We start from the raw sequence: 22,845 nt of genomic DNA, 5'->3' as shown, positions 1-22,845 counted from the left end.
AGAGAGGAGGTAGTTAGGAGGATGGGTGAAGTAGATAAGAGAGATGAAGAGTACACTTCTCATGATGAGCACTGAGTCATGTATAGAATTGTTCAGTCATTGGACTGTATACCTGAAACCAATACAACAGTATGCTAATTATACTTCAACTAAAAAAAAATAATTTTAAGTAGAATTTAAAAATTAGGTTACATAAGTTTAAAAGAACATTTGACATTGTGCTGTTTCTGCAGGTATGAGATAGAAATGGATGAGGTTGGTAGAATGGATTTGGGGGATGGGCAGTTTTCTTGGTGAAATTCTGCCAAGAAACCAGACTTTTTCCCAAATAAATCCATGGAGTTGCCCAAGTAAGCCCCTATATGTGCAAAAAAGCATACAATTTATGATCTGTAAGATAAGATGGACACTTAGTGCCCACTGTTGCTGCTGGCATTTCAGTCAATTCTAGCCAAAAATGGTCAGCATGACCACAGAGAGAGAAAGATGACCAGTAGAGGAAATGAACTTGTGCCCTGATGGCAAGGCTGATACATCAGAGCTTTAGGTTTGAATGAACAACTTAAGCCACTTGTGGCTAGAATGATGCTAACAAATCACAGAAGAGAGACTGTAGAAAAACAAAAATTGTGTCTGTAACAGAGTAACGTACTTAGACAAAAATATGTAAGTTAACACTCAGTATATTTTTATGTGAATTTACCCATAATGCAGTTTATTCATTGTGAATAAATACTTTTTTTAAATATTTCTTCAAGTAAAGAATTTAGTTATAGTTCTATTGTAGAAAATGAAGTCTAGATGGGCTCTAGAGACCATCAGGTCACTGTAATAGTTTGTAAAGACTCCTGGATGTTTGGTACCCAAAAGGGATGTTTACAAAAATGCCTTTCTGCACAAGGACTGTTTCATATGCACAGATATATGTGTGTATCAGAACAGAATATGCACTTTGGGGAAATTAACTAAGTATCATTTGAAAAAGTGGATTCTTAAGTATGGTTATAAATCTCAAAAAGAAACAGCTCTAATTTATTGCTTATGTGGGAGAAATTCTGGGTGTACTCTTTCTGGATGTACTTTCCTCTTCCCTGTTACAACTATGGCACAGAGCGGTAATTATCAGTTTGTGAATTCTACTATGAAAGGACCAACGTGATCTCACTGGAAATGTTTCCCAGAGACTCTCCTTTATTTTCTAAAATAATATAATTGGGATGTGAAATGAACTGCTGGCACATTTTAAAACATATATACTGCAAATAATGGCAAAGATGGAAAAACTAGAAGTGCCTAAATGCTACAACTGTGCCAGCAAAGGGGGTATAGGCTATCTTGTTTGGACAGGCCATATAAAATTACAAAATCTGTAAAAAATGTAATAAAAACAATGTTCAGAAAGTTCCTAAAACAACTCCATGTTAATCTGGCTTTTGGTAAATAAAACTCTAAGGAAAACTTCCTTCCAAATGTGAATGTATCACAGTCAAAATCTAGTGACACGGAAAGAAGATGAAACAAGTAATATTTTCCCTTAAATACAAAGGGATTTGTGGTTATGATTCACTAATTAGAAACAATAACACAATTTAAAAGCTATAGTAAATTTTATATGAAAGTTATAGTGATACAAATTTACTTTCATGGATAATTGTCATAGTAAACAGAAGTTATAAACTGTGCTACATAATGTGGGATATTTTAATTCACTATGATTAAGACAGAACAAAACAGATAGTAGATTCTAAGTACATGATTTGATGATGATGTTGGATATTGCAAAATCAATTAAAATGGTATTATGCTCTGTCCTGTTAAATGATGTCCATTTTATAAATGTCATAAGGTTTATTACTCTTAAGTTGCTTTAGTCTTTCATAATGTCTGAGATAGTAACTGAATTAAGTAAACTTTGATCATAAAAGAGAAGCACTCCAAAGTGCTTTGTGGGCCAATCAGGCTTAATAAATAAAGCTTGTCCCATCTCAAAGAAAATAAAGTCTTATTCAAAGTTATTCCTTTCTGAATCTAGTTCATTCTGATGTATTATCATTCTAACTATTCAAACATGAGCCTATAAAAAAATGAAAATCATACAATAGTGTCAAAATAAAAAAGGCATATCATAAACCATATTCATGTGCTTTTTTCATTGTTTAACTGAGATCATTAAATGAGATAGCATTTCCCATGGTGTCTAACATGGTATAATCCAATATTTGACTGCTTGGATATTTCCTTGGTATTTGTCACCAATGCTGGGGAGTGTTCAGTCAAAAAACTGAATTAAGTATTTTTAACATACATGAATCAAAGCTTCTTTTCCAAAGAAGTAAGAGAGTGAGAGATAACATTTTGAAAATATTTTATAAAAGTAAATTTATAGAAAGTACACTTGATGTTTATATTCTCAGGGTTATGGTTTTATCTATAGAAGATATTTCTTTTTAATTTACATTTACAATTACATTATAAAATGTTAGAGAAGAATAAAAAGTTTTGTCACTGACATACCAGTTTTTTCCTGAGTGTGCTGAGGAGGGCAAGTTTTATTAGATATCTAAAATGTTACGATATATAAACACCGTCATTTTCCCGCTTCAGGAAGTACTCTTGGTAAAAAAATTTCCCTTAAATATATTTTTCCTATAAATATATCATCTTTTATCTAGGATCTAAACAGCTGATCTCCTTCATATGTATTTGCCATCTCTGTTACCCACTAGTGGCAAGAACTTGAGCAAATCATCACTTCAGGGCCTCAGATTAGGAAACATATACAATGTCCAATTGTTTTTCAAAGTACTGGCATTACCCCATTAGTGGGTTGCACCTAGTGTTTTTAGAAAACAAAATAAAATTGACTCAATTTGAATAGAAACTATAGAGGACAAGACACATTGTAGGGCTAGGTTGTAAATTTTGTTTCGGTTTTATATATAATGTACGCATACTGTGTGATGTAAAATGTATTTTCTTAATATAGGTTGCAGGCGAAAATGTTTGAAAAATGTAGTTTTAACGATTCATAAATACCTTTTAAATCTAAAATGAAATCATTCAAATTTCCAGCTAAAAAATTCTGAAAATGACCTCCTTTAACACAATGTCATAAGGTTTATTGCCTGAGAGACAGTAGCAGCCAGTTACAAGGGCATTTAGTTGAAATGACTAGAGAATATTTATTCCCTTAATTAGTTGTAGTTGTTAATATCCATTGTAAGTATTTAAAAGATACCTCCTTGGGCTTCCAATTTCTTGAGGATTTCCCTCAAGAAATCCAACAAAATGTTGGGCATAAACAATTTAGTACAAATAGTAAATTGTAGATGTATGTCACAAATACATATACCAAATACTGTGTTAAGTGGCTGGGAGATGTTAAACAGATACGTATGGTCCCAAACTCACTATGTTTATAATTTTTAGGAAAATATAGATAATATAAAGAGAGAACCTCCCATCCATAACCAAGGAGTAGAATTCATATGTTCACTACTATGAAATATTATCCTAACAATCACTTATACAAGCTGTTATGTTTTTGAGTATCCAACTCACTCATTCAACATTTACCATATGCCAGGTGTTTTCCTATGTTCAATTGACAAGGCTAAGATGACAAAGTTTATACTCTCAAAGAACTTAGATAATAATGAAAAATACAGAAAATAAGTAAACAGAAAAAGTGATAAGTGTCATAATGATGCAAAAGGCATTAACTAGGGGCCACTTGTTATTGGAGAGTCAAGAAAGGCCTCTTCATAAGTAGATAGTTTTCAATACAACTGAGATATGAATGACAAAAAGAAGACAGCCACTTGAAGATATGGAGATGAACATTCCAGGAAAAGGGGTAATGGGCAAATGCCAGACTAAAGGCAGATAGGAGTCTGGCATGTTTGAGGAATAGGGAGTAGGGAAAACGGCTTGGGTCTAGTGAAGAAAGAATGGTAGGAGAGAGCCAGAGAGAGTAAAGCCCTGTAAACTGTGGTAAAGTGTTTACAGTATATGGGTTTATTGTCTGGGGGAGTCATTTGAGAGCCATAAGCATTCAGGTGAGAGATGGTTGTGGCTTAGACTGAAGTAGTAGCAGTGGAGATGCAAATAGACTTTGGGAAAATTTTAGAAGTACAATACAGAATTTGCTGATAGACTGCATGTAGGGGATGGAGAATCAACAATACTTCCTAAAATTTTAGTTTGTGCAACTTCGGTGGACAGTGTCATCAACTGCAGTGGGGAAGGGCAACTTGGGGGGGCATGGTGGCAAGAATCCAGAATTCTGTTTGGGATATGCTAACTTAGAGATGCATATTAGCTATCTAAGTGAGTGTCAAAAAAGCCAAACTAGGTTTCAGGGGAGAATTTCTGGAGTCATCAGCATATTTATATTTATAGCCAAAGGACTGGTACCTCCATGGGAGTGTCATGCAGTACCCTTTAATCTTGATAACAACTCAAAGTAGATATTTTCTTTTTATATAGATATAATTAACTCCTTTTTATAAATGAGCATCTCTGGTGCTTAGAGATACACATGCTGAAAGTCACGCAGCTACGAAATAGAGCCTGGACTCAAATCTGTGTGATTGAGTCCTTGTTTCCATCACACCAAGTTGTTTTATTGAAGAATTAGAATATGTGAATTTCTTTTATTTTTTAATAAAATTTTTAAGTGTTTATTTATTTTTGAGAAAGACACACACACACACACACACACACACACAGTGCAAGCGGGGGAGAGGCAGAGAGAGCGAGACACAGAATCCTATGCAGGCTCCAGGCTCTGAGCTGTTAGCACAGAGTCCTACAGTGGGCTCGAACCCACCAATGGTGAGATCATGACCTGAGCTGAAATCAAGAGTCTGACGCTTAAGTGACTGAGCCACCCAGGCACCCCAAATATGTGAATTTCTTTTATTTTTTAATAAAATTTTTTAAGTGTTTATTTATTTTTGAGAAAGACACACACACACACAGTGCAAGAGGGGGAGGGGCAGAGAGAGCGAGACACAGAATCCTATGCAGGCTCCAGGCTCTGAGCTGTTAGCACAGAGTCCTACAGTGAGCTCGAACCCACCAATGGTGAGATCATGACCTGAGCTGAAATCAAGAGTCTGATGCTTAAGTGACTGAGCCACCCAGGCGGCCCAAATATGTGAATTTCTGAGCGGAGGTTTTTACTTTTTTTAGTGAAGAACTTCTAAAAAGTTCTGTTTACAGAAAATGAAGCTCATTCAGAATCTACTCCAACTGTATAAGTTCAAGTCTTTTCTGCCCTTACATAACTTGTCTGTGGCGGGTGCCATTGATAGTTGTGTGTGTGTGTGTGTTTTCTTTTAAAATTGTATTCCCTTGGTTGTGGGATAGGACTCTCTTTTCTCTTTTATCTTGATTGCCTGTTCTTCACTGACCCTTAACTACAGGGATTTTTAGGCTTCTTTCCTCACTTTACATATTCTCTCTTTACGATTTTGTTCCATTATTTTTAAATACTAAATATATGCGTTTGAATTTATTATTATTATTATTATTATTATTATTATTATTATTGCTTCTCCTCCGGACATTTCTTCTTAGCTCTAGTAAACTACGTCTAAAAGTTTCTGAAAGCAATTAGCTTGGTGGGAAAGGGTGGGGAAAGAGGGCTTCTTTCCCCCTCCCCCCGGATTTAAGATTACAGAGGAGCGACGTTCAGGGGCTCTGATGGTTTCATTCGTACATTTATTCAGTATTTCTTTCATTCATTTAATTATAAGGACTTAGTAATTGGCTGATCTTACGAGATTTCAAATCTAGAGTGGCAGACAGTGATTCAGGTTGGCACGAAGACATTCACGTGAACATTAAGAAGTCCTCGGCCACACAAACGTTATGTGCAAAGGCAGAATCCCGCTTAGTCCATCAAGGAGATTCATAAAAAATTTTGGAGTGTATCAGTTTAGTCGAAATTCAAAAGGATATGGAAAGCAAATCCCATTTTTAGGAAGTAGGAAGATTGCGGACAAATAAAGGATTGGAGCAGAAAATTACATTGCAACAGTACCTGAAGAGAACAAGATACTGACCGGGGAGTGGGAAAAGAATGAATACACCCATGTAAAAACAAGAAAAAGAAAAACCGGGTGTGGCGCACATTAAAAACTCACAGCATTTACTAAAACTCCCCGGTGAAATAGTCACCTCATCCCACGCCGACTCCCGCCTCCGGCGGTTAGCCGCTCGGTCCTCCGAGTCCCAGAGTGCCGCTCACCACCCAGCTCGCTCCGCCCCCTTCTCCAACAGTCCCTCCACCGAGCCGCGTGCACGTGCGCGGAGGATCCGGCCCCCTCCGCTCTCTCGACCAATGAGAAATGGCGTCGTAAGTCGCTACAGCCCGGTCGTAGGTCACGTGACGGTGTTTCCCCTCCCTCTGACCCCCCCCCCCCCCCCCCCCCGCCTCCAGGTTCTGAGAAGATGGCGAAGGTCTCAGAGCTTTACGATGTCACTTGGGAAGGTAACTGGGAGCAGGGCGGGTGCGGAAAGACCAAAAGTCCTGGGAAGCGGTTCGGCAGTACCTGCTGCCGGTGGAGGCCTGGGTTTTCCGGTCTGTCTTCTGCACTTGAGCTCTCTCTGGACGGGCCAAGTTGAGAAGGTTGAGGCCGGCTCCTTCCGTGGCCCGGTCACCGACTAGAATCCACGGTGTTCCCTCGCGGCCCCCCCCCCCCCCCCCCACCCCGGTCCTCCGCTTGTGCTCCGATAGACTCAGTGACCCACATACCTCCGTTCCAGTACAGTGGCCCAGGGCAGCTTCCATTATAAAGCGGGAGGGACCTGGGGCTGTCACACATTTTATAGTGGCTGCTGAGCGGCGAAGAGGAAACGGGGTGGTTGCTTGCTGAAGCTTCCCTGCAGCCAAGAAATACAGGGCCTGTAGGCCCTGTATTCAGTGCTGTGTAAGGGTTACAACTCTATGAAGGTCTATGGAAGAGTCATGAACAAATCTGATTCTTCAACATGCCACTTTACATTTTGTTCTCTCTGCATAACTGGATCTCTGATTTCTCTTAATTATTCGCAGCCCCATTCTCTCTGAAAACACATTTATGCACATAACACAATTTTCTTCTTACTTCTTACTTCCTAGGAAGGGGTAAAGAACTGGTTATGTTGGGCATGCGCTCAAGTGTGGTAGGTTTCTTTATCCATCCTACTTTAAGGTGGAGTGTGTTCTTTAAATTTGGAAGCAGCCAGACTTTGAACCAATTCTGTAAGAGAGATTTTTCTCTTAAAAACTTCAGTGGGAAGCATGGCTAAGAGGACAGCTAAGAGTTTCTCTAAGGCATGAAACTTGTGTAATTGAAATTTATATTCCCAGCATTTAACAGACTTCAGTAGCTTATTGGTTTAGTGAATGCCTTCTTCAGATGTTTAAACAATGACCTAATAACATGTGGACTGAAAGTTATATTGACCATTTAATGGTGAATATATCTATCCAGTATTACAGAATTGCAAACCTGTATGGGAAAAAGTAAAATCCCATTATACTTGAACTGAATTCAATAATTTATTATTGGTTTTGTGGTCTCTAGTGCACTGTGAACCTCAGTATTTCTACCTGTATTTGGGGAATTACTTATATTAAACAAAAAGTATTAACTGCTTAGTGCTAAATCTTGGATATATTAAATAACACACAGTACCTACCTTCACGGAGTCTAATGGAGAAGTCTAATGGAGTTCTAATGGAGAAGACAGTCTAATGGAGAAGACAAACCTGTAAATACATAGTTTTAAAAGGCTTGTGTCAGGATATTTACTAGCCAGGTGGTAGATATGTGGCTGTTATTTTTATTTTTTTAATTTATTTATTTTTATTTATTTATTTTTTTCAGTATATGAAGTTTATTGTCAAATTCGTTTCCATACAACACCCAGTGCTCATCCCAAAAGGTGCCCTCCTCAATACCCATCACCCGCCCTCCCCTCCCTCCCACCCCCCATCAACCCTCAGTTTGTTCGCAGTTTTTAAGAATCTCTTATGCTTTGGCTCTCTTCCACTCTAACCTCTTTTTTTTTTTCCTTCCCCTCCCCCATGGGATCCTGTTAAGTTTCTCAGGATCCACATGTGGCTGTTATTTTTAATGCTACTTTAAAAATGTTTCAAATATTTCATACTTTTTTTTTAATTTTTTTTCAAATATTTCATACTTTTTAGAAAGTGCTACTTTGAAGGTATATTCAGTGTAGGTTTATTAGATGGTAGGAACAAGTAGGTATGTAACTGTCATACCTACCAGCAGACAAGGTGATTTAACTGGGTAACTTGGACCTTACCCTGTAGGCATTCTGATGAGAAGTAATTTAATTAGATTTAGAATAATAAATATTAACTACTTCACAGGTTTAAACAACAACAAAAAAAGAAAACATTAAAGTGCTTTTAAACTATTAAGTGCTTTATAAAAAAGATGGTTTAGCTCCTGTCTGTGTCTCCAGCTGTATCTTAAAACTATTTACCCCCTTACTCTATGAGCTGACTATGCTGACTTTTGTTGAATTCCCTAAACGTCTTATGCTCCTGTCTTAGGGCTAGACAGATGTTATTTCTTCCACCAGGAGTGTTTCTCCCTTCTTGCCCTACACTTGCTACCATTATACATTACCATTTCTCAGAATTCCCTTCATAGGTCACATACTTCAGAAAGCTTTCCTTGACCACCCTACCCCACTCCTCCACTAAAATTTTTAAAAAGAAAAAAAATAGCAAAGTCAACAAAATATACCCTGGTCCTTTGACTCCATGTCCTCATACTACTGAAGTATTTATTCAGTTTGTTAAGTTTTAGAATTTTCTTTCCTAGAATGAAGGGAGGGACCAGGCATATCTTGTTCTTATGCTAGACATTTTGGAGGAACTCAGTAATTATTTGTTGACTAAATGAATTGTTAATGACATTAATAATAAACATTAACACATTTTCACAAAAAGACTGTAAATCATTTTTCTAGTGTTGGAATCATTCCTTTCGTATCTAAGATAGACTTAGGCAGCTCACTATACTAATAGGATATGTTTGCTTGTTTGTAAAATGAAGGTTTCAGACCTTTCCAGAAGCAAACTCCATTGAATAGCATCATGAATTAAAGCTATGGAAATGACTTATTCAGAAAGTACTATAATTCTTGTGATAGGAAAATTTATCATGTATAAAAGATCCGTATAGTGAGTCTAACACTCTTCAATTGGGATCTAAAAAAAAGTAGAATATATAGTTTACTCATTTGGCCAGTTGAAAATTAATGATGTTTATTATACAGAGGAGTTATGAGTTTAGAGGTAGAAAAGAGAGTTGTGGGGTTTCTGAGTGGTTCAGTTGGTTAAGCATCCGACCCTTGATTTCAGCTCATATCATGATCTCATAGTTCATGGGTTCGAGCCCCACATCAGGCTTTGTGCTGACAGTGCACAGAGCCTGCTCGGAATTCTCTCTCTTTCTGCTCCTACCCCCACTCGCGTGTGTGCTTTCTCTCTCTCTCTCTCTCTCTCTCTCTCTCTCTCTCTCTCAAAATAAATAATAAAAAAAAATTTTTAGAAGAAAACTCTTTCAAAGAAAAAGAACTCTTTAAAAGAACTCTGTAAAAGAAAAAGAGTTCTAAGAAGGGTATAGTCAAATTTTTTGAAAGTAGGATAGTTGGCCAGGATATTGGTAGGATGTCTAGCACAATGCCTGGCCTGTTATAGGCACTAAATGAGTATTTGTTGAAGACATATTTATAAAAATGTTTGAAAGGATTTTAGTTTTTTATGCTTACTGTCTCTACTTCCTCTCTTTTTATTAAGACCTTCAACAAACGTAATTTGTTTTCCATTCTCTATCACTCCAATAGGATTTCTAGGGTGACCTAATGCCAGGTCTAATGAATGTGGGTTTTTGTTTGTTGGTTTGTCTGTTTTGTTTTTACATCTATACTGTATTTGTTGTTGTGGATCACTCCTTCCATGAAACATTCTTTCCTTGGTTTCATAATAACATAAAGGGTCTCCTCTTTTCAGACCTTTCTTTTGTGAGTTTTCTACAGCTATTTGGTCCTTGATTTTTGGTGTTCTTAGTGGTTCTTTTTTTAGCACTCAATCTTATCAATGGTTATTAAACCTGAGATCAGTATACTCCTGACTGATGGAGGAGTGTTTTATGTGGCCTTTGAATTTCCTGGAATTATATGTAAAATTTAGTGTATGTAAATGTGTACATATTTCTGGGAAGAGAAAGTTCAAAGGTCTCATCGGCTTCAAAGAGTCTAAAATTGAAAGGTTAAATGCCTTCTTTGGGTGATCTTATCCATACCTAGCTTTAACTATTAGTTTATGTACTAAATGACATGTTAATTAAATACATGTCTGAGTACTTTGCACCAAGCACTGTTCCAATTCTTAAGGATACAGTGCTAAATAAGACAGGCAGGGTCCCAGATCTCATGGAACATACCCTGAGATTTCACTTCTAGGCTAAAGATCTGTATTTATGGAGATATATATATATTTTGTGAAGGTAATTTTTTCAAGGTAAGACCTAGAAAGATAGTTTGGCCCTTTGAATGCTAGCCTAATTTGGGTGTCAGCATATGGGCAAGGGGTGCAGTGTAATGGAACATATCTATAAAACACTAAGTAATTTATATTCTCAAGGCATTTACTCTTTTAAAATAATCTGCCAGGTTGAAAGTGAAAATGGGTTTAAGACTATGTAAGTGAACCATGGCATGGGGGATAGTGTTTGAATGAGTTCTGAGAACCCATGCTGTGGATCTAAAGATAACATGTTATGTTGTGATATAATAAGGGATGTATATTTGGTCTTTGTCCCCAGTTCCTGTCACAGAGCTCCTAAACCCTTGAAATCTCCTGAATGGTAGGGTTGATAGGAATATCTTTTGTTATATTTAGTCTTATTCCTGAGTTTCTGACACAAGAGCCTCTAAGACCTTTGGAGTTTCTAGAATGAGTATCTTTTTGTATGCTAATGAGATGATCTGTGGCTGGATAGCTTCAGATTGAAGGCTGGTCACCCAAAAGACCAGGATCCCTGATTGGAACTTTAGTCTCATTCCCTGAGTTTCTGGGAGGGGAGAGGATCTGGAGAACAATCATGCCCATGGAATGAAACCTCTGTAAACCCCCCTAAACTACAGGGTTTGGAGATCTTCCAGGTTGGTAAGCACATCAAGGTGCTGGGATGGTGATTAGCTTAGAAAAAGCATGGAAATTCCTTTGCTTCCCCTTTTCCCCCTCACTTTGCCCCATGTATCTCTTCCATTTGACTGTTCCTGAATTATATGCTTTATAATAAAACCGTAATAGTAAGTGAGTTCTTATCTAAATTCTGTGATTCATTCTAGCAAACCTGCAGAGGAGGTTGTGAGAACCCCAGACTTTATAGCGAGTTGGTCAGCAGTACTGGTGGCCCTGACTTGTGATTGATGTCTAAAGTGGGGGCAGTTTTGTGGGACTGAACCCTTAACCTGTGGAGTATGAATGACCTGCTTTTTTGTTTGTTCATTTCCTCTTCAACCTTGTCAGATTTAGTTCAGACCCTGTGGAGAGTGAGAGTCCAGCTGATTTCTAGTTGTCAGTAGAAGGAATTAACTGTGTTAACTTGATTTGCTAAGACCATTTAAGATCTGTTTTCATCTTACAATTTTTATTTTCATTTTTAGACTTTGAGCTTTAGGGATTCAGATAATGCTTATAAAAGTAAAGAAAATCCCTTGTGCTTTTATACTTATTCTTTAGGGGCCTGTCATTGTTTATTTAATTTATGTGTTCAGCAACAATGTAACTGTTTAAATCTATTCTGCATCTGTCTATAGGTGAGTAAGTGTGTTAGATTTTCAGAGGTAGAAGTAAGAAAGCATATATATGATTTGTGAATTGGAGAGTTTTTTCTATCTTAACTATATGAAAAAGTGATCTTTTGTTTACTGGATTAGGTACTGTTTCTTCTTCTCAGTTATTTCTGCTATTATCAAAATGCTGCTTTTAAAAACTTCTCAGTTCACTCTTATTTTATAATATGCAAAGTTGTTCTTGTAACACTTTTGTTTGCAGGTGCTTTTTACCTTACTTTCTTCTTTCCATTTATTATTATGTGTGTAACTGAAAGATTTCCTTTATTCTGATTTTTTATGTGGTTTATTTTCCTGCACGGTTGTGTATCCTTATACATTATATGTACTGTTGTAATGTTATAAATGAAGTTTTGTGGTGAATATCCTGTCAGTGCTGATACCAAATATGATCCTCTGAGTATGAAATTTTGCATTCTTGAGTGAGTAGGTGAGCTTCAGGAGCACCTTGGATTTTTGAGTTTTCTATGCATAATTTTATGTGTTTCTTTTTTTCTGGGAAAATAATCCCTAGCTTTTATCAAATTCTGAAAGTTGTCTGTAACTTCAAAAAAATTAAGATCCATAGTTGCTTCAAGGGATGGGGGATCTTTGTGGCAGACTCATGCCATTTGTTACTTTTATAGTTGTGACATCAATTGTGATGTCTTTTTAATCTTATAAAGGGTCTATTGCTCTTGTTAAATTGATTTTCTGCTTTATGAACTTTGACATACCATTGACTTACGTTAATATGACCTTATTTTCCGGGGCGCCTGGGTGGCTCAGTCGGTTGAGTGTCTGACTTTGGCTCCTGATCTTGCGGTTCGTGAGTTCGAGCCCCGTGTTGGGCTCTGTGCTGACAGCTCAGAGCCTGGAGCCTGCTTCAGATTCTGTGTCCCTATCTCTCTCTGCCCCACCCCTGCTTGTGCTGTGCTTTTCTGTCTTTCAAAAATGAATAAACATAAAAAATTTTTTAAATATGGCCTTATTTTCCTGAAAAGTTGGTTTCAACTTCCTTGTCAATTTTTTGGCTTTGATCAAATATGTATGTAATGACAACTTTATTTTTTTCAGAGATGCGAGATAAAATGAGAAAATGGAGAGAAGAAAACTCACGAAATAGTGAGCAAATTGTGGAAGTTGGAGAGGAATTAATTAATGAATATGCTTCTAAGCTTGGAGATGATAGTGAGTTCTTATTCATGCTTAGTTCATGTTCTATTTATGGCTTTTAGTTCTTTTAAAAACCATCTTTTCATTATGTTTTCCTGCTGTTCAATCTATGGTTTGTCCCTTTTTAAGAAGAGTTTTCAGGAAGTCAATGATATATCATTTTGAGAAGGATTTCTAATTCCTGGTTGTAGTGGAGCTATCAAATAGGCCTTTTTGTTTTAATGCCCACAGGGCTATCGTCCTGATCTGGTCACAGTGTGCCTCATAAAGAATGTTTTAGAAGAGCCCAGGTATTAAACAATGGGAGATCTTTTTACTTTATAAGATACTAAGATATTTTATATTATTGAAAGTATATGAGGATGCTTTCTTAATTCCAGATATAATATGGTATATCAATTTTTAGTTATAAGTGACTTTAAAATATTAGAAACAAGAAAAATATCTAATTTGTGCTGGGAGATTTTGACATTAAATTCAGTTTTTTCCTCTCTGTCTATATTTATAGTTTGGATCATATATGAACAAGTAATGATTGCAGCCCTAGACTATGGTCGAGATGACTTGGCATTGGTAGGTATTTAAACTAATTTTATTTCATTTTAAATTTGCTTCACGAAGTATATATAAGTAGCTAAGACTTAGTATATGGCTTGTATTTGAATGCTTTTATAGCTAGTTTTCAGTGCTACTCTTTTTTTTTTTAAGTTATTTTTTTTTTGAGAGAGAGTGTAAGCGGGGGAGGGGGAGGGAGAGGATAGGATCTGAAGCAGGCTCTGCGCTGACAGCAGAAGAGCCTGATGTGGGGCTTGAACTCACAAACTGAGATCACAACCTAAGCCAGAGTCAGGTGCTCAACTAACTGAGCCATCCAGGTACCCCTTCATTACTACTCTTAAGAGTAGGTAAGACTAACTAGGTACTTGGGGACAGCGAACGTTCTTAAATCTTCTTAACAGTACTGAAGAAGTTAAATTAGTTGGTGAAGATTATACACTTAAGAGTTGAATTATGCTATATTATAGATTTAAAAACAAGCAGCAGATGGTTTAAAACAAGTTTTTCTTTTGGGTTGTGGAATGACTTTCATAGCACAGACAGTCACAGACATAGGATGATTTGACTTAGGATATTTTTTTTTAACTTTTTTTTTTTTTTTTTAACATTTATTTATTTTTGAGAGAGAGAGAGAGACAGAGCATGAGCAGGGGAGGGTCAGAGAGAGAGGGAGACACAGAATCCGAAACAGGCTCCAGGGTCTGAGCTGTCAGCCCAGAGCCCAATGCAGGGCTCGAACTCACGGACCGCGAGATCATGACCTGAGCCGAAGTCGGACGCCCAACAGGCTTCCCTGACATAGGATTTTTTGACTTTACGATGGTGTGGAAGCAATATACATTCAGTAGAAACTGCTTTGAAGTTTGAATTTTGATCTTTGCCCGGGCTAGTGGTAGGTGATATCATGATGCTGGGCAGTGGCAATGGGCTGCACCTTCCAGCAGGCATGTGATCACAAGGGTAAACAATCGATAAACTTATTGCCATTCTGTACCCTTACAGCCATTCTGTTTTTCACTTACAGTACAGTATTCAATAAATTACATGAGGTAGTTGATACTTCATTATAAAATAGGCTTTGTGTTAGATGATTTTGTCCATCTGTAGACTAATATAAGTGTTCTGAGCATATTTAAGGCAAGCTAGCCTAAGCTATTCTGTTCAATAGGTTGGGTGTGTTAAAAATGCATTCTTGACATTCAGTATTTTCGACTTACCATGGGTTATGGGATGTAACCCCATTGTAAATCAAATATTAAATACTCTTTTGCAGTGCTGTAAATGTATCTCTTTCTTAAATTACTAGAAAATCCTAACATACATAGAACATGACTTAAAATACTAAATATAGCTTTTAAAATAAAAGAATAGGGGCGCCTGGGTGGTGCAGTCGGTTAAGCGTCCGACTTCAGCCAGGTCATGATCTCGCGGTCCGGGAGTTCGAGCCCCGCGTCAGGCTCTGGGCTGATGGCTCAGAGCCTGGAGCCTGTTTCCGATTCTGTGTCTCCCTCTCTCTCTGCCCCTCCCCCGTTCATGCTCTGTCTCTCTCTGTCCCAAAAATAAATAAACGTTGAAAAAAAAATTTAAAAAAATAAATAAATAAAAAATAAATAAATAAATAAAAGAATAACTTATGTGGTAGACACTGTGCTATAAATGCTTTATAGCAGGCTTTATTTAATCTTCACTTTGATTTGTGCTTGACACTATTGTTATATTAATTTTATAAATCAAGAAGTAGAGGTTTCTGCTCTTTTATTCTATTGTTTTATAATCCTGAGTTCTTAAGTATCATCTCCTCATTTAAGCCAAAAAAAAAAAAAATACATGCAAACTGAAAGTTGAAATACCAGGAGAACATACTCATATCTGAATTAGCATTATTTTTTAGAAGGTAATTATGTGATATTGTCTCTACACCTAATTTTAGTGGAACTGTTAGTGGTAAATAAATATTCCATAAAATCTTTTGGATTACCTTCAGAACCTATGAGGTATAGTCTTTGTAATATTCACAGAGGTGGCAGCTTACATCTTAAGGGAGATATTAAGGTTTTTTTTTTAAGTAGCTAAATGCCATTTGACAAATTAGGAGATCAAATTAGATAATATTGATAACCAAAGCAGGAGGTCAAATTAAATGCTAACTTTTTTTGTAACTTAGTATTTTTTTTAATGATTCAGAATTTCTACACAGCTTGATTGACCAAATAATACGAGTTTTGTGTGGTGTCATAGAAATAAATGAACATCATCTTTATTTTTAACTAATTGTAATGTTTTTCTTAGTGTGGCAGATTTTTAGCCACATACTTGGAAGCAATACTTGCAGATCATATTAAAACTTATTTTATTACTGATTAATAGTTTCTTCACTAACGAAATGTATTTTTTTGGTCATTTATGCTTTGGGGCACTAGAATGGAGCATTTTTATAATCCTCGACATTTCTAGCATTCAGATGTTGGTGAGATCATAGTTGGTGCTCAGTAAGTATTTGATTATTTAAATTAATGGATGAATTATATATATTTCCCAAAGGAGATTGGCTCCATAGACTTGGTGTCTGCATTTTATGACCCCAAATCAGGTTATGTGTACTGACAAGATGATTGATTAATACATGATTTCAACAGGGAAAAATTGAACAAAGTGTTAATATTATTTGCTAGGGACTTGAGAATACTATCAAAGAGCTTAATTTTTATAAAGAGAATACTTAGGCAATAGTTAGAAGCAAAAAACCTGGAAGCTGCTATAAGCATTTAAGTTGGGTCTGGCACATTATGGAAGCAATTTTTTTTTTAAAGTTCTTTTATTATTTCTCAGACAGAGAGAGAGAGAGAGAGAATGAACAAGAGGGCAAGGGGCAAAGAGATTGGCAGACACAGAATCTGAAGCAGGCTTCAGGCTCTGAACTGTCAGCACAGAGCGCAAAGCAGGGCTCAAACTCATGAATTGTGAGATCATGACCTGAGCTGAAGTTGGATGCTTAACCGACTGAGCCACCAGGCACCCCAGAAGCCATTTTTAAGGAGGAATAATATGGCAATATCTCAAGAGTTATTAGTGTACTCCATGACCTGCTCATTTTCCCAGTTAAGATTTTGAGAACTGATTGTTACTCCCACTGTAATTTCAGACTTCTTCTTTTACCCCATTATTTATTACCAATTAATTTCACTTCATGTCATTAGATTACACAGATGAAATGATTTAAGAAGATACACTGAAGACTGTAGGCCATTCCTTGTAGCCCATTTGGTACATGTAATGTAATTACTACTATTTAAGCCTTTTTTACCAATTATTTTTTCAGTTTTGTCTTCAGGAGTTGAGAAGACAGTTCCCTGGCAGTCATAGAGTCAAGAGACTAACTGGGATGAGATTTGAAGCCATGGAAAGGTAACTGAATCTTAAAAATAGTGTGATCCCATTTTAAAATGGTAAACATGGGTATAAATGTAGGGCCTACCTACATGGCAACATTGTTAATTGTGCAAGATTTTTTGCTACTGAGTTTCAGAATAGTGTCAGTGCTTCTCAGCATAAGTTTTGCCAATTACTCCCAATAAATAGGATTTGACATAGGAGTGTAATTCATTTACCATCTCTGGCCTAGAGAAGTAGAATCATGTTCTGGAGTAAGGACAGTTTTATATCCTCTTTCTAGGATTTATTAGCTGTTTACCTGACACATTATTTAACTTACTTTTGTTTAAGCCTTTTAGCTTTACTCCTTTGCAAAACAGGAATATTACCAACTTGTCAGGGTTGTTTTGGGAATTAGTAATGACATATGTGTAGTATCCATACAGGCATTCAAGGTATAGAAGGTATTATTATTTTTTTAATTGAGATACAATTGACATTCTGTTGGTTTCAGTTGTATGATATCATGATTTGATATTCATATATATTGTGAAATGATTACCGCAATAAGTTTAGTTAACATCCATCACCATACATTGTTACAATATTTTTTTCTTATGAGAACTTTTAAGATTTACTCTCTTAGCAACAGCTTTCAAGTACACAACAGTATTGTTAACTATGGTAACCATGCTGTACATTATATTCCCGGGACTTTAACTGGACGTTTGTACCTTTTGACCACTGTTACCTAGTATGCCCACCCCCACAGCCCACCTCTGGCAACCACCAATCTGTTTTCTGATTCTATGAGTTTGTGTTCTTTTTGATTCTACCTGTAAGTGAGATTATACAGTATTTGTCTTTGTCTTTGTTTTTGACTATTACACTTAGCATATGCCCAGGTCATCCAACTTCATAAATGGCAGAATTTCTTCCTTTTTTATGGCTGAATAATATTCCATTATATCAGACTTCTTTATATCCACTTATCTGTCACTGGATACTTAGGTTGTTTCCATGTATTGGCTACTGCAAATAATGCTGTAGTGAACATGAGTGTGGAAATAAATATCTTTTCAAGATAGTGATTTTATTTCTTTTGGATAAATACCCAGAAGTGGAATTGCCAGATCAAATGGTAGTTATATTTTGAATTTTTTAAGGAACCTTCATACTGTTTTTCATAGCGGCTCTGCTAATTTACATTCCCACCCACGGTGCATAAGGGTTCCCTTTGCATACTTGTCAACACTTATATCTTGTCTTCTTGACAATAGTCATTTTATTATGTGTGAGGTGATAGCTCATTGTGGTTTTGATTTTTGTTTCCCTGTTGATTAATGATGTTGAACACTGTTTCATATACCTGTTTGCCATTTGTATGTCTTCCTCGGCAAATGTCTTTTTCAATTCCTCTGCCTCTTCTTAGCCGCATTTTTATTTTTTGCGATTGTGAGTTTGTTTTGTTGTTTTGTTTTGTTTTTGTCTTGTTTTTATTTTAGAGAGAGCCAGCAGGGGAGATGGGCAGAGGGAGAAGAGACAGGGAGAGAGAGAATCATAAGCAGCTTCCTTGGCCAGCGTGGAGCCCTATGTGGGGCTCAGTCTCACAACCGCAAGTTCTTGACCTGAGCCAAAGTAAGGAGTGGGACACCCAGGTGGCCCTGTATAAAGTCTTTATATGTATTAGATATTAACTCCTTATCAGATATTTGCAAACATCAGATGATTTGTAAATATTTTTTCCCATTCTGTAAGTTGTCTTTTCATTTTGTTGAATGTTTTTTTGTTGTTGTTTTACAGAAGCTTTTTAGTTTGATGTTGTCCCATTTCTTTATTTTTGTTTTTGTCGGCCTTTGCTCCTTCTAAAAAATTATCACCAAGACTCTTGTCAGAGAGCTTACCGCCTATGTTTTCTTCTAGGAGTTTTACGATTTCATATCTTATGTTGAGGTCTTTAATCAATTTTGAGTTGATTTTTGCATATGGTATAAAGATAGTAGTCCAATTTTGTGTCTTTTGCGTATGACTGTCCAGTTTTCCCAGCACCATTTATTGAAGAGACTATCCTTCTCCCATTGTATATTCTTATCTTCTTCTTGGTAAATTAATTGACCATTTATGTTTGGGTTTGTTACTGGATTCTCTGTTGTGTTCCATTAATCTGTGTGTCTCTTGTTATGCCAATACCATAATGCTTTGATTATTATGCCTTTTTTATATGGTTTGAAGTATGATGTCTTAAGCTTTGTTCTTATTGCGCAGGATGGCTTTGGATATTCAGGGTCTTTTGTGGTTCCATACAAATTTTGGGACTTTTCTAGTTCTGTGGGAAATGCCATTGGAATTTTTATAGGAATTGCACAGAATCTTTAGATTACTTTGAGTAGTATGGAAATTTTACCAATAATCTTCCAATCCATGGGCATGGATATCTTTTGATTTTCTTCAATTTCTTTCATCAGTGTGGTATAGTTTTCAACATACAGGGCTTTCACCTCTTTGGTTAAATACATTCCTGGGTAGTGTATTCTTTTTGATGACTTGTAAATGAGATTAATAGATTATTATTAGTATATTATTAGTGTATTAGTTATTAATAGATTATTATTAGTGTATTAAAATGCAACAGATTTTTATATCTTGATTTTCTATCCTGCAACCTTACTGAATTCATTTATTAGCTCTAACAGTTTTTGATGGGATCTTATGTTCCATTAACCTATGTTTATCTGTATTGATCTATCTCTTAATTTTAGGGGCAGTGGTTTACTTGGTCAATTTTCTGATGGATCTAAAAAGAGTTGTTGGTTTGTTCACTTTGTTTAGCTTTTTTCTTGTGAGGATGGGAGTGATGACTTTCAGAATCATCATGTGCCAAACCAGGAACTAGAAATCTTGAGCATCTTTTCATACAATTATTGGCCATTTGGAGAAATGTCTATTCATATTCTTTGCTTCTAGATGGGAGTTACTTATAAGAGTTCTTTAAATATAGTCTAGATGCACGTCCCTTGTCAGATAATATGATTTGTAAAACTTCTCACATTATGTGAGTTGTCTTTTCACTTGCCTAATGGTATCCTTTGATTACAAAAGTTTTTTATTTTTTATGAAGTCCAGTTCTGTTTTTCCATTGTCACTTGTACTTACGGTGTCATGTAGAAACCATTGCCTAATCAGGGTCACAAAGGTTACACCTGTCCTTTCTTCTAAGAGTTTTATGTTGCTGTTAGTTTTTATATTTACGTCTTTGATCTGTTTCAGTTAATATTTTTTATGGTGTGAGGTAGTTGGCCAACTTTATTCTTTGGCATGTGAATATCCAGTTGTTCCAGCATCTTTGTTGAAATAACTTTGCTTTCCCCATTTAATTGTCTGGCACCCTTGTTGAAAATTAATTGAATGCAAATGTGAGGGTTGATTACTGGGCTTTCAGTTCTGTTCCATTGATCTATATGTTTATCACATACCACAGTGTATTGATTCCACACTGTTGATAGTGTAGCTTTGTGGTAAGTTCTGAAATTTGTACGTATGAGGCCTTTGACTTCCTTCTTTTTTTTTCCCCAAAGAGGATTTTGTCTATTCTGAGTCCTTTGAATTTATTACATGTGAATTTTAGGGTTAGTGTATTGCCCCTTACGTTTTTAATTTGGTGTTTTAAGTGAGAGGTAACTTGTACCTAGTTACAGTAGCTTTTAATAAGCAAGATGTATTGATACAATTTTTCTTAACCCTTTTGTTCCTTGGCTTTTGGCTTACGTGTTTGTTTATATGTACATTTTAATCTCATTGGATCTTCTCTGTAAGCAAGCAAAGGGCATAAGGAAAAATAAATAAAATAGTATTATTTTAGGTTAACAGAAAGTAATTTGAATCAGAGGACGGAATGGAAGAAATCTACAAAGGATTGTTCCTGAACTAGTGTTCTACTCTAATAAGCCTTTTTGTTTTATTTCAACTATAGTATATCTAGTATTTTTAGACCATTCTTAAAATATGTAAGTAGCCAAACACATCCCAGAATCCAACATGAATGATTTTTAAAATTATCTTGTAAAGGTTTGAGAGGTACTAGTTTCCAAAGGACACATTTTAATAGTTTCTATCGCTCCACCCCCTTTCTAACTGAATAAAAAATTGATATGGTAACAATAATTTATTCTTAAGTCAAGTTTTCTAAGATACCTAGTGAACTTTAATTTCTTTACACCTTGCTCTTTAATTGAAACTCATATAATCATTTTACCTAGTAAAGTTTTGCTCTTGTGTTCTTTAATTTTTTTTCTCCTGAAAGAGTGGCTATTATGTGTCTTTGTTACATGGGGCCATTAACCATTGATTCTCATATACGATTATGTGAATTAGAGTGATCTGTGCCCTTTAAAAAAAAATACGTAGTTGCCTAGTCTCCATTTTACTGAGATCAGTTTGTTAGTGGTGTAATCCAGAATTTTCTTTAAAGGAAGCCCTGCAGGAGAATTGACAAGTAGGTTTGAGAACATTGCTGACTAAAGGTAAATTTTTGTAGACCTGCAGTGTATTAGGAGTCTCTAGAGAAACGGAATCTAGAGGGTATTTGTATACATATATGGGGTAGGAGGAGGGAGGTAGGGTGCAAAAGGAGAGGGAGAGAGATTTATTATGAAGCAATTATGGAGGCTGAGAAGTCCCAGAATCTGCTATCTGCAACTTGGAGAGCCAGGAAGTTGGTGCTGTAATTCTGAGTCCAAGTCCAAAGGCCTGAGAACCAAGGGAACTAATGGTATAAATCCCAGACTGAGGGCAAGAAAAGATGAGATGAGATGTCCCAGCTCATGTAGTGAGACATTAAAAAGGGATGAATAACTCTTTGCTCTGCATTTGTTCTTTTCAAACTCTCAAGAGATTGGGTGATGTCCACCTACATTGGGAAAGGCAGTCCGTTTTACTGAGTACACAGATTCAAATGCAAATCTCATCTGGAAACACCCTCAGACATACCCAGGAATAATATTTAATCTGGGTATCTCATGGCCAGTTAAGTTAATACATCACACTCAGTTAAAAAAATTAACCACCACATTCAGTTTTTACAGAACTGAATATTTTGAGGGCTCCTGGGTGGCTTAGTTGGTTAAGTGTCCAACTTTGGCTCAGGTCATGATCTTATGTTTCATGAGTTCAAGCCCCACGTTGGGCTCTGTGGGGACAACTCAGAGCCTGGAGCCTGCTTTAGATTCTGTGTCTCCCTCTCCACTCACGCTGTCTCTCTTTCTCTCTCTCTCTTAAAAGTAAATAAACATATGGGCACCTGGGTGGCTCAGTCGGTTAAGCGTCTGACTTCGCTTCAGGTCATAATCTCAGGGTTTGTGAGTTTGAGCCTTGTGTCAGGCTCTGTGCCGACAGCTTGGACCCTGGAGCCTGCTTCATATTCTGTGTCTCCCCCTCTCTGCCTCTCCCATTCTCATGCTGTCTCTCTCTATCTCTCAATAATAAATAAATGTTAAAAAATTTTAAAAGTAAATACATAAACATTAAAATTTTCTTTAATAAATTACTATATTTTTATTATAGTGAAACTTCAATGTAATATAAAACTAGGTATTAATAATGTCTTATGTGTATAGTTTTTATATAGCTGTAAAAGCAGTGTAAGTTTTCTAATAAAATACTCCCCAAAACTAGAAGACTACTAAAATTCAGATTATCATTATATTAATAAAAGGAATGGTTTCCTACCTTCCTGTGTCATTTTCTTTGTATTTCCCAGAGTTTACATAGTTGGAGAAGGATTCCCAGGGGATTCTTATGTACCGTGTCTTATGTACTGTGTCATAGAACCCTTGCTCTATAGCATTAATTTTATCTTTATATACTTCATTG

At 36.3% G+C, this 22,845-nt stretch overlaps 1 protein-coding gene and 1 long non-coding RNA gene across 5 annotated transcripts in view; one reads left to right on the top strand and one right to left on the bottom strand.

Moving 5' to 3' along the window:
* The window catches only part of LOC106973369 (uncharacterized), an 83,827-nt gene extending 77,515 nt beyond the window's left edge, over positions 1 to 6,312 (bottom strand). Inside the window, exon 1 of the long non-coding RNA XR_001429984.3 lies at positions 6,187 to 6,312. This is a non-coding gene — a long non-coding RNA (uncharacterized LOC106973369). The remainder of the gene's footprint in view (positions 1 to 6,186) is intronic.
* A 52-nt stretch (positions 6,313 to 6,364) lies between these two features.
* The window catches only part of EMC2 (ER membrane protein complex subunit 2), a 451,211-nt gene continuing 434,730 nt past the window's right edge, over positions 6,365 to 22,845 (top strand). For all 4 annotated transcript variants that reach the window (XR_008292581.1, XR_008292580.1, XM_027064023.2 and 1 more), the window contains exons 1-4: positions 6,365 to 6,499; positions 12,949 to 13,062; positions 13,556 to 13,620; positions 16,925 to 17,010. Coding sequence is in view for 2 of the 4 variants with exons in the window: in XM_027064023.2 (XP_026919824.1) it covers positions 6,460 to 6,499; positions 12,949 to 13,062; positions 13,556 to 13,620; positions 16,925 to 17,010 (305 nt within the window). In the remaining 2 variants the exon portion in view is untranslated. The remainder of the gene's footprint in view (positions 6,500 to 12,948; positions 13,063 to 13,555; positions 13,621 to 16,924; positions 17,011 to 22,845) is intronic.

The sequence above is a fragment of the Acinonyx jubatus genome, chromosome F2 (assembly GCF_027475565.1).
Source record: "Acinonyx jubatus isolate Ajub_Pintada_27869175 chromosome F2, VMU_Ajub_asm_v1.0, whole genome shotgun sequence".
Lineage (NCBI taxonomy): Eukaryota > Metazoa > Chordata > Mammalia > Carnivora > Felidae > Acinonyx > Acinonyx jubatus.
Note: the sequence above shows the minus strand (reverse complement) of the source record. Positions and strands in the feature narration are given on the sequence as shown.